This window comes from Triturus cristatus, chromosome 4_1, assembly GCF_964204655.1.
Source record: "Triturus cristatus chromosome 4_1, aTriCri1.1, whole genome shotgun sequence".
Classification (NCBI taxonomy): Eukaryota; Metazoa; Chordata; class Amphibia; order Caudata; family Salamandridae; genus Triturus; species Triturus cristatus.
Genome location: NC_140585.1, coordinates 521,765,809 through 521,777,735, shown reverse-complemented (window position 1 = coordinate 521,777,735; position 11,927 = coordinate 521,765,809). Strand labels below are relative to the sequence as shown.

Here is an 11,927-nt window from a genome sequence, read left to right as displayed (position 1 = left end):
ACAAGCATCCTAGGACCGGTTTCGGGGTTTCACCCCTCTTCAGCCAGGATAGCTTGATTCCAGTGGCATGGAGAGCACGGGACCAATGTCTGGGCATACCCGTTCCACTCGGGGTGACACATGCAAAAACATTATTAAATACAACGCATCCATAGTGGCGCAAGGGTTTCTCAAGGTGGCGCAGGGAAAGTGACACATCTTTACAGATGCGCCACTTTCTTGTAAATCTGCCCCTTAGTTATTTCTGAATACGTACCATGTGCAAAAGCAGACCAATGTGACAAGCAGCTCGGGGTTAGCAGAAGAATTTGGCCAGAAGTCCGTGAGTGGATATTGCCACATTGAACAAGAAAGGCGTGTTGTTTTTGTCAGAAATACATGGAGATTACTCATGTGATCAAGACTGGATTCCGATGGGCTTGGGAGCGTGACCATGCGCAGCACGTGAGCATTGACAGTGAAAAAACACTTGAGAAATCTTGCAAGAGCAACCAGTGCCTCTGAGTGCACGGAGCAGACAGAAAGTTCAAACATAATTTAATTTGCCTCGCAGGTAGGTGAAACCCAGTGCCTTATCACCATAGTACATAGATGCTCTTATCAAACTTATTGCCGAGAGGACCACGGCGCACGCAGGTCGAAACTTAATTTACGGCAAGCTGAGGTAGGACGTGGCATATGAAGCCGCAGCTTGAAATGTGCACTGCCCTTACTCTGTACGCAAAGTGAGTAGCATTTCGTTGTCGCGGTGTGTTTTGAACAGCAACCAGACACGTGTGTGCGTCATGATAATGCTAGCGCTCTTCATGTCCCGTGATTCCGTGTCAGTGTCCAGAGCTACATGGACTGGCTTCAGGAGCCTTGTGTGACTGAAAGGACTTTTTAAGCTGGTGACATAAGTAACTCAGTGGGTTGCGTGCCTATGCAGATATGTTCTCTGTAGTCTCACATTTTTGGCACAGCATATTTGGCCTTAAGAGGTCATTAAAATAAATACTACTGAGGTGGGATTTTGTAGCACTTATTAAAGCACCAAGAGACAGTTTCGTTATGATGCATGTTGATAACATGGTGATAATGTTTAATTGAATTTCGCGGCATTTGGAAAATGTTACTGAAAGACTATGGGAGCATAATGTGAGTACCAATATTTCACAATCTCAAATGAAGACGTGAATTCTTTATGAACCTTCACAAAGAGTGAGCGTCCAGTTTGTTGCATGGAAGCTGAACCAAACGGGAGGGGTGGGGGGTCACATTGGATACTTCGCGTTTTATCAATGCGGGCATGCCCATTATATCATTTGAAAATGAATAGATGCATAGTGGTGTTTTCTTTTAATTGGCACCTTGCGCCCGTTCACAGGCACCTGGATTTGCAGATGGTGTTTTGCAAGATGCTCGACCGGAGACCAACTGAACTACGAATAAAGGAAGCATACATAACATGCGTCATTACAACTGATGTTTTTTAAACCCATTTTCAGGGGTGCAACAAATATCACAAGTTTGCGGTGCTCGTGTTTAAGTCAGACCCTCCTCGAAACAGAGCTGGCGGAGACGGAGGAATTCTTTGTTCCAAGTGTGTATTTTCTGTCTGTCTCGACTTCAAGCCGGCAGGGGGCGCGTGTGCGCTGTTCGCATGACTTTTGCAGCCATTTATTTTCTCTGCAAAGCAGAAGCAGCAGTCTGAGGGCGGAGGGGCGAGAGACCGGTTCTCACTTCTAACTGCAGAAGTCTGGATGTGCACGGTAGCCGGGAGCTCACCAAAGACGACCAGCCTCGGACCTGCGCCACCCGCCGCTGGCCAAACATGGACGAAGGCCTCCACCACCTGCAGCAGCGGCAGCTGCTGGAGCCCAGGGATTTCATTGGGTAAGGGCGCAGCGTCTTCTGCCTGGAAAGGGGATTCGAAGACGGGGAGCGCGCAAATACCAAATCGGTTTTAATTATGCGTGGTTTGTACTTCTTTACAGAGTTGACTACCCCTCATTGTACATGTGCAAGCCCAAGCGAGGGATGAAGCGCGATGAAAGCAAGGTAATTTATATTTTGTAAGCATGCCCCGTTCCGAATTTGGTTGTTGACCTGTGGTTGGACATGGCCAGGCTCGGTACGGTGTACCTTTTCCGTAGACAGCAGCGTTCATCTTATATCTGGCAATAAATAGGTAGTTTTGTACCAGACAACTTGCCAGCAGACAAGGTCGGTCCGCATTCCTGTAAGTGCGTGGGAGCCCCTCTGCTCCCAAATCAGCCGTCGCCACCTCCTTTAGGTAATACGTATGTCTCATTTGATTAATTTTAGGAAACGTACAAACTGCCCCACAGACTCATTGAAAAGAAAAGGCGCGATAGGATCAATGAATGTATTGCTCAGCTGAAAGATCTCTTACCTGAGCATTTGAAGTTGACGGTAAGCTATTTTTTTGTTTTCAATTTTGGGGTTTATTTTTTCACTGGGGTAATTTATCTGCAAGGTTCGGGGGCACTGTGGTACTTCTAAATTATGTTCTTAAGAAATGTGCTATAAGCTTCAGCCTGACGTTGATATGTGTAAATGCCTTGTCGAATGGGTGTGATGTCTGACCTTCCCAAAAGCTGTATTTTAAAAAAAGCTTTAGACGGAGTGCATTGAAAAAAAAGTGCACCTCGCAGAGCGCAGGCAATAACTGTTTCTAGAAAAATAGCGCTCCAAGGCGCGCGAGGTAACTGGCGGCTTCCTTCCTTTCCCATTGCAGACACTGGGGCATTTGGAGAAGGCTGTCGTGCTGGAGTTAACTTTGAAGCACTTGAAGGCATTGACGGCTTTAACAGAGCAACAGCACCAGAAAATAATTGCTTTACAGAACGGTAAGTCATTGGAGGATGCCAGAAGGCTGGCGTGGCGCGGGCGCGCGCGGCCTGTTGAGGGATTCCCACGGTGCAATTATTGTATGCAAATGTTAATGACCATCGCATAGAACTTAACACACACATTTAGCATATTTTTAATCGCATGCAATTTTTTCAGATAAGAGTACCGAGACACGGAGAGGTAGCATGGTTTTCAGTGAACTGCGCAGTTCATTTAGGTGCGTGCGTGTGTTGGGGATGGGGGAGAAGCTGGATTATAACCCCGGTATCAGGGGTCGGATGTAACAACTAGACCACATTTCTCCAACGTGTTCCTCCTACCCATTCATTTCGATGCTTTACATTAAAGTAGTATTTCCCGTTGTCCCTGCAACCAGGGGTGCCCCACGTCTCACAAAACACAGGTGTCAGTATGAGGTTCCACCTTATTGGGTTGGAATCTGGTTGGTGACCTGGGAACGTGGCTGAAGAACTCGGATACAGAATCACCTCAAACTTGGATAATTGAATGAGCACAAGGACATGAGCTGAGCACAAGGAGACGTCTGGCCTGGATACGCCCTACCTAGAATCTTTAAAGTGCAGCGGAATAAAAAGAGAAAGGCCAAAGGCGTCAGACAGGCACTGTGAACACGATGCAAGCATCTGAAATTAGAGGACCCTCTACTATAGTAAGGATATTATATGCAAACCAATTGTATTTGAAAGGCCAGATGTACTCCTGTCCCTCCAGTAACTCACCTAACCCCTGAGTATCATAGCCCCTTCTCACAGCCTCTTTGTGGCTGGTGCAGGCCCTGCGACCATGATTAATGGGGGCCAGGAGGAGATCCAGAAGTGAAAGCGAGGGAATATTCACTGTTGTAGCTCCCAGGGAAGGATGGTGACAAGTCACTAACACCAGTGTAGATTGTTTGAGACATGCACATGGATGTCTCAGCCGTGTTGAGGGAGGAGGCGAAAGCCTAGACGCCCAGTGAGGTCTATTGTTTGGGGATTATATTGGGCAAACATGCCGGCTGTGTGCGTCTTAGGGCCCTTGCCTATTACCTTTGTCTGGTACAATTTGTAACACATTATGTAATGCATAAAGAGCATATGACCTTTCTTAAGTAAGCGGACACACGTAAAATGCATTTATATAGTTCTTCTCACAGCAATACAGGTCAAATCTTGAATGTGACTGTAGAGTGGACACAAAAGCGAATACCTTGCAATATAAAAATGATCAGCAATGTATTGCTATGTTGCTGCAATCCTTTCCAGGGAGTCTGGTAACTTTTGTAAACCCTCTCTCCTCGCTGCACTCCCTTCCCAATTTAATCCCCTGGTCACTGCGTTTTCCTAAGACTGAGATAAGGGGTGCCCTAGTCTTGTTTTCAATTATTCAAACATTGCTGTTTCTTTTGTCCCACTAATAACAACTAACTTTCTCGCACTTCATGGGATTCACCAGGGCCCTTAAAGTATTTTTTACCAGGATTCCACAACTGTCACTGTCATTATATAAGGTCATACTGTATGGCAACACTTTATGTAGTAGCCGCAGTAACATTTCACAACGCTGTTACAGATTGTCCTCGAGGAAGTACAGAAACCTGATTACGGCATCTTATGTTTGGGTTAAAGTCGCCACCTCTGCACCATAAGGCTACTGCAAGTCACTTGAGGCGTTCCAGAATCACATGAAGGCAGGAACAGGAACATCAAGGTTATTTACGCAGAGTTGGATATTTCATTTTTTACCAAGCACAGGCTGGTGGTTGGAAGTTTTGGGAATAATACACATATTTATTCTCAATGGTTGTTTTACCCACTGTTGTCCTGGCCCCGTCTTTCCATCCGCTCCCCAATCCCTTGTGTTAAATCACTCTCGGGAGTCTGGTTGGTTTTAAAATGTGTTTTCTAGCAGTATAGTCTCCTCTTCATTCCCAAATACCTCTCATATGATTTGAAAAAAAAATTGTCACCTGGGCTCCTTGCACATTTTTCAGTGTTTATATGCGTATAGGTTTTGCTGGGAAACTTCAAACATTCTCCCCATCATCCTTAGCATTCTTTGGGTTTTTCTGTGTGGCACAGTCTTGTTTCTTGCAGTACCAGTAAGACACTCATAGAGGAGGAAGTGCTGCATTCACGCACCTTCCCTCTGAGAAGTGAACAGGGCTGCTTGCAGCACGCAAAGTGCCTTGAAGCCCACACTCTGTCACCTCTCTGAAGCTCTGAAGGATCTTATTTGCAGCCGCGTTGTATGGTGGCGTAGTATGGGGGGTTGGCATCACTAGCCGCAGGGCTGTAGCAGTCAATAGTGTCACAGGTACAGTAGCACTCAGGCACAGGGGTGTGGGCGACCACCACATGTTACAATGCACCGATACTAGGCAGTCTTCCACCTTCTTTGGTAAGAATCTAGTTGGTAGCCTGGAAAACGTGAATGAAAATCTCAGATATAGTTTCACTTCACACTTTGTTGCGCACTCTCCAGAAGTATTACAGGGTACATTTTTCTTGCTGGCATTAGGGCCAAAGACATCCTCGTTAAGTGAATGAATAGTCATCTTTCCTAAGTTACAGTTAACTAGTTGCATAATTGTCTTAGTACAGGTGTCTTTTGTAAGAAAATAAGAGGCATGTTTTATAGGAAGATAGCCTTTTCCCAGGTGAAGCTTGTCATTGCTCACTGTGGAAGAGTTTGGAAGAGTTCAATGCAATAACATATTTATTCACCTGTTATGGAGATGCAACTACCCACCCCCATTTCCAAAGGAGTGGTGCTAATCTAGAGAAACAAAATGAGTCTACCTGTTTCAGTGGGTAGTAAAGTTCTCACTCATTCCTTACACATGTAGGGAGATCTTGACAGCAGTTGAGGCCCACCAAGCCCATCCACACCATTCCTTGTTGCATACTTTCAGAACTACTTTTCACTCCTTTCTCTCGTTCACTGTTGCTAACCGCCCTTTCGTCTGTGGTGTTGCACCGGAGAGAGGGAAGGGGGTAGAACAGAAGGCCTGCAGACCTTACTTGCTGCCTAAGTCTTTGCATCTAAGGAAGTGACAGATATAAGGAACTACACTCAATTATTCACTTTTTCCACCAAAATGCAGATTGGTGATTTGTGACTGCATGCTTTATCTATAATCGATTGAACCATTCAGTGATGTCTCAGTGTTTGTTGAAATGCTGCTGGCTGTGCCCGCAGCAGGAATTCTCTTACGTAGAGGCATTTCCTTCTACACTGAGCTCCAGCGCCTCCACGTCAACAGGAGTAAACCTTTTTTTCAATTTTTTGTATTGCCTTCCATGTATTCCTTTTTTGTAAACATTAAGGTTAGTACTCTAATAGCGCTTACTCTAGGTGATTTCTACACTTCAAGGCACTCTTAATATACGTCTTGAAGAAGTAAGGTTTGAGGATATGCAATTTATTAACTCACACCCATCTCATTTTATGGTTTGTACCATGGTAAAAATTGAGAATTCCACTGTGCAACGTGTTAGTTTTGTACTGGGGTAAAAAAGGAGCAATTTGTCATTGTGTTACTTTTTTCTTGCTTCACATAAGGACATGAGGCTAACTTTCCTCCACTTATCAAATGTGAGTTATTTAGTCCAGTTCGAGGCACAACTTTTCTCCATTCCCTGTTGCACAACCAGTAAGTATGGTAACCAATAGCAAGTATCAAGTGAACAGCATTTTGTAAAGTGGAGAAGCCAGGATCACAGTTCTTAGTCTCAAAGCCTATGCATGAACCACTAAATCCCACATGACCACGCAACGCTGCACACATTTAGATATTATATATCTGCTGTCTTTTACTGTTTGATGTACTCATGGAGACTCTTAAAACTAACCAAAGTTCTGTCCACGTCCTTTGTCGCAGGTGAACGAGGCATTACTTCGCCAGTGCAGTCCGACCTGGACGCCTTTCACTCCGGATTCCAGACTTGTGCCAAAGAGGTCTTGCAATACCTGTCCCGGTTTGAGAACTGGAGCTCCAGAGAACAGAGGTGTGCTCAGCTGATCAACCATTTGCACTTGTCTTCTTCTCAGTTGCTGTCCACACACCACCTTCTGGCTCAACAGGTCTCTGCCAGCAAAGGGGTAACTTCTGCACAAGACAGGAATGGCCCCAAACTGGAGAACCAGACAAACTGCGTGCCAGTGATACAGAGAACGAACAATTCAGAGCAAAACGAGAATGACACTGATACTGATAGTGGCTATGGTGGAGAGGGGGAAAAAAGTGAGGGGAAGTCCGAGGCAGACGGTAGCACGAGCAAGGGGCCTGCGGCCAAAAATATTTCCATCAAACAAGAGCCTGCGGATGACCCCCCACCTAAACGGTTGAAAACAGATTGCGCTGGCGGCGCACTGATCGAGGCGGATCCAGCCATGAGGCCTGACGCAGCCCTTCTCAGCTCCTTGATGGGGTTTGGGGGGGCACCATTTGGACAACAGACCCCCTTTTGCCTGCCCTTCTACTTCATTTCCCCATCAGCAGCTGCGGCCTACATGCCCCTCCTGGACAAGATCAATTTGGACAAGTACCTGTATCCCTCCGCAGCCACCCTTCCATTGCTGTATCCTGGAATCCAAGCCCAGGCTGCCGCTGCCGCCGCGGCTGCTGCCGCTGTGGCCTCCTTCCCCTGCTTGTCATCGGTGCTGACACCAGAGAAGGGCTGCTCCTCGTCAGCCCTCCTGAACCAGGAACTGACGGCAGCCAGCGCTCAAGCTTTCTTGGCGGGGACAGCCTCAATCTCTGAGGCAGGGCTGGCGGAGGACATGGAGGCCCCTGTGCAGGAGGGCCAGCAGCCTGCAAAGGAAAGCACCTGAGGCTGCCGGAAGCGAACCCCCGCTCCTATTTAAATAACACAGACGCGAATAGTATCTTGTAAACAGATACAACTGATTTTACACTTTTTGAAGGGGCTGTGTTCCCTTTCATTTGTATGCATTTTGAAAGCCTGTTTCTCCTGCTGTATAAAGTAGTCTCCGTCCTGTCCCTAGAGGCCATGTTTGTAGGGTTCCTCAGTTTGTTTCAGCAAGTGAAAGCGGCAAGTCACCCAGGCTGAAAGCTCCATTCACCCCCTGCGGCTGCCTCCTCTAGGCTAGGAATAATGTCCGCTCCTGTACCTTAATGCGCTTTTTCCTGCACTGCCCCCCCCCCCGAATGTGCCTGGACACCAGGAGCTCTTCGCCACCCCAGTATGCTTCTCTTGCTTTTAAGTCATTCAAAAACACAAATATATTTTTAAGATGGGCTTAAGTTCATATATCTAAGGGCCGAGGGTACGATTTGCAGGTAATGAATGTTGCACCTTAATTCTGAATGCTTTTTATTGTCTTTAAATTCCACATTGTAAAAATGCACTTATTTGGCCAGCACCATCCCTTCAATAACAGCTCAAACATGGCATGGGGCGGGGGTGCAGGTATTGAAATATATTTGTTAGCACTTTATTGACACAGTGACCCGGGCTGAACTAATGTACTAATATTGTTTTTTATGTTTGCATTGTGACGAATAGGAGCAGTTAAGGCAAAGGAAATGACTCTTTTCAGTTCCCTTGGCCCCCCTAACTCACATATCATTTATGTCTGCCATGCCAAGCAGATAAATGACTTAGTTTATTTTTTTACACGATTTTAAACTCCCAAAATGAATTATTTGATGTCTGACTAGAACCCAGTTTTAAAACGTGAGAAAACAAAAGCAACTCCCGCGTTGTTGTCCTTGTGTTCTTTTGCCGGGTGGTCCCAGGCAGGCCCCCCCAGGCCCAGTGCTCTGACACAGTGGTTTCCCAAGCTGGAGGCTGCCAGACACCAGACAATCACAGCGAGAGATTTTTAATAAGACTTAAAAGAAGACCTCGCCTGGATATTTTTAGTTTGTTGCCAAGGTAGCACTGTGAGAAGCCGCACTTGAATGTTATGTAAGAGGTGAGACACAACAGCTTGGGTCTGCCACTCGGTCATGGACGTCTGCTGCTGCTGTTTCCTGCTCTTCTGCCTCAAACGCTGTGTTTCAACAACGTTAAACACATCCTACGCGCCTTCGGAGGGGCTGCGTGTAAATAGTTGTTAATACACCCATCGAATGATGTCTGACAAGCTATTTTTGTAGGGGGGAGGGAATGTGTCTTCTGATCGAGGTTTTCACTCAAAATGTCTCTTCATTAGGGTTCTGCTGAAATGAGAACAAAAGTTGCACTTTTGTGATAATGCTTTTGCTTGGTACCGCTGTCTTAAATTATTGAGGAAATAAATGCTGTCTGCTGAACAGAGCATCCGTATGTCTGCGACAGAGTAGTGACGACATGCCCCCTGCAGCCAGCCTCTACTGCACGCCACGAAGGCGACCTTCGTGGTGCTGACGCGTGCTTCATGCTGTAAGCTGGAGGGCGCCAAGCACAACATCCCACCTTTCAGTCACTCTGCAGAGAAGCTGACAGGGAGTTCACATGAGGACAGCCGAGCAAGTGCCGGGGCTTCACGACACCGGATTCCCGGAGAGGGATGCACGCATGATACATTTCCTATATGTTGTAGAACGTCTGGTTAACTTGTTTCATTGGGAGTCAAAGACGCAATGTGTGGAAAGGCTATTTGGATAATGACCAAAAACAGTAGAAAGCTCGGGAGCTGGAATGGCTGTTCTTTGAGACTCGTACAGCTGTCTGGTAGGTTTATTAAGGTCATAATAGAAGGAGCTGCCGTACACCTGGCACCGCTACTAGCAGTAATTGAGCCGTAGATGTCTGCAAGGCTGTTCGTTATGAGGGATCAGTCAGGGGTGGAATGAGCATATGAACCGGTCTATTTTCAGAGCCCCTTTGCTGCCCCTCTCCACAGCAAGTTATGTCATGTTTATTTGTATAGTGCACTCCTCACTTGAGAGGGTATCCAGGCGCTTGGGCAGGTGTGTAGTCCCCAGGGTGCTTGTATGAAGAGCCAGGTCCTTAGCTTCTTGCAGAACTCAAGAAGTATCGAGGAGGCTCTGATGTGCTGAGAGAGGTAATTCCATGTCTTGGGTGCGGTGTAGGAGAATGAGCGACTTCCAGTTTCACTCTTGCAGATGCTGGGAGTGTGTGCCAGTGAGAGTGAGGCAGGGCGGAGGTGTATGGTGGATTGGTGAAAGTAAATCTTTGTAGGCAACAGTGGGGCCGATAAAGGTTTATTAGCTGTTATTGCAACGTCCCTCTGGAAAAAACGGTCCTTTATTCAATAGTGGCCTGCACGTGATGCTGCGCGAGAAGTAGTCTGCGTCTGAGTAATGGTCGTAACTCATCCAAATGGTACGTGCAGTATACTCCGACTCATATTAAAAGATTCTTACCCACAACAGTGTGTGAAAAAAGGAGGTGGCCTGTAAGTTGTTACCATGTGGGCATTCACAAACGTTTCTCAGTTCATCTCTCACTAATATTTGCAGATATAACTTAGTGAACCAGGTGTTAAGTGAGGAGAACGTGTCGAAAGCAAAATGCACCAGATTTCCATTTTTAATTGGTCTATTTGGAAGGAGAGACATTTAATATGAATCGGTTTGAATTGAAGGATCTAAAGTTAAACAAACGAAAAATCTCTAGCTCTAATCGTGTTTTGTATGTTGTTCATGCAAAACCTACATGTAAGTCGTGTGTTATTCTCTCATGCTCTAATTACATTTGTGCTATTTCCCCGTATGCATGCTCTGTACTATCTGCCCACACATTTACCACCGCCAATATCCTACTAGGAAGCTTGTTGACAGGTGCTGTGAAATCCCAGTTTGTGCACCCTGGAACATGTTGCAGGGTATGTTTTGCAATCCAGGCTGAATTCCGTACCCTGGAATCCTTCCCAGAGTGTGAAGATCGGAATGCCACTCTATTGACCATCACGACTCTTTACTCAGTTATGCATGGGCAAGTAGAACGAGCTGTGCAGTTTGGAAGTTGGCAAAGAATATTAGTGCAGTTAGCGCATGGGTGACTTGGAATCTCCTTTTCTGAATAAATAGGAGTTGCACCCAGAACACGGTATGCTCCTTATGACCTGATCAACATTGGCCCACAAAATCAGTTTTTGGGTGCAATGTCTGTTGCACCCAAATCAGGATTATGATATCTGTGCAAAATATGGGTGATTCATCCCACAATTTGCAATTGGGAAGCCTTATGCAAATCACAGGAGCAAGGAATTAAACTGTTCTGTTTGTGCATGCAGGAATGAAGCATAACATGCATTATTTGGGTGCCATTGTCAATTCCCATATAATTGGGCACAATGTGTGCAACTTCTAATTTGCAAAACCCTTGGTGGCACAAATGTGCATCCGCAAAATGTGTCTGCTAGTAAGAAATTTTAGTAAATTGAAAAAAACGGTATATTCTTGTACTTTTTAAATACCCCCCCTCTCCAGAATCTTACTGGTTTATTGTAAGTTTAAGATGGAGCAGTAGTTGGCCAGCTGCCGTGAATGTCTCGTGAATTCCTCTGAATTAATTCAGCGTCTCATTAATATCAGCAAACATGGTTTTATTTAACAGGATGGAAGCTTCCTTATTAGATGCTGCAGTCGGGAAATTGTTTAAGCTCTTCAGTTGGAGGGAAGAATGATCGGGTGTGGGAGCTTGTGAATGCCCGCGGTAGGGTTTTGGAAATTTGGCTAGGATGTAAGGTTGTGGTTTTGAGCAGATATGGTGGTGGTGGAATGCAGTCCATTAGAGGCTAGAGGAGGTCTTCATTTGAATGGGGCATGCTTTAATGCCATCACCTCATTAGGATCCCAGACCTGTAATGCTTTCCTAAGGTGGTTTATGCATAGATGTAGTATGGTCAGAAGATCACTGCTTCAAAGCACAAAACCCTTGATTTTAAAGATTGGTCATCGCATGGTGTCTTTGTTATACTTAGAAACCACGGTTCTATTTCACAAAACTCCTGAGAACATCAGACATTGTTTCCCATAAGGGTACTGGGTACGCCTACATTTCGAGAAAAAATGACTATTTTGGAACTTTGTAAAGAATACCTGGAATATTCATGGTAATCTGTAATGGATGCGGCTCCTAGGTGTGCTGAGA

The 11,927-nt window shown here is 45.8% G+C and overlaps 1 protein-coding gene across 1 annotated transcript; it reads left to right on the top strand.

The window, feature by feature from the left end:
- The first annotated feature begins 1,672 nt into the window (after positions 1-1,672).
- Positions 1,673-9,143, top strand: BHLHE41 (basic helix-loop-helix family member e41). Its single transcript, XM_085652782.1, has 5 exons — positions 1,673-1,875; positions 1,977-2,040; positions 2,308-2,415; positions 2,741-2,852; positions 6,740-9,143. Exons 1-5 carry the CDS (start codon positions 1,814-1,816, stop codon positions 7,690-7,692), a joined length of 1,299 nt encoding a protein of 432 aa, XP_085508908.1. The 5' UTR covers positions 1,673-1,813; the 3' UTR covers positions 7,693-9,143.
- Positions 9,144-11,927: the final 2,784 nt, after the last annotated feature.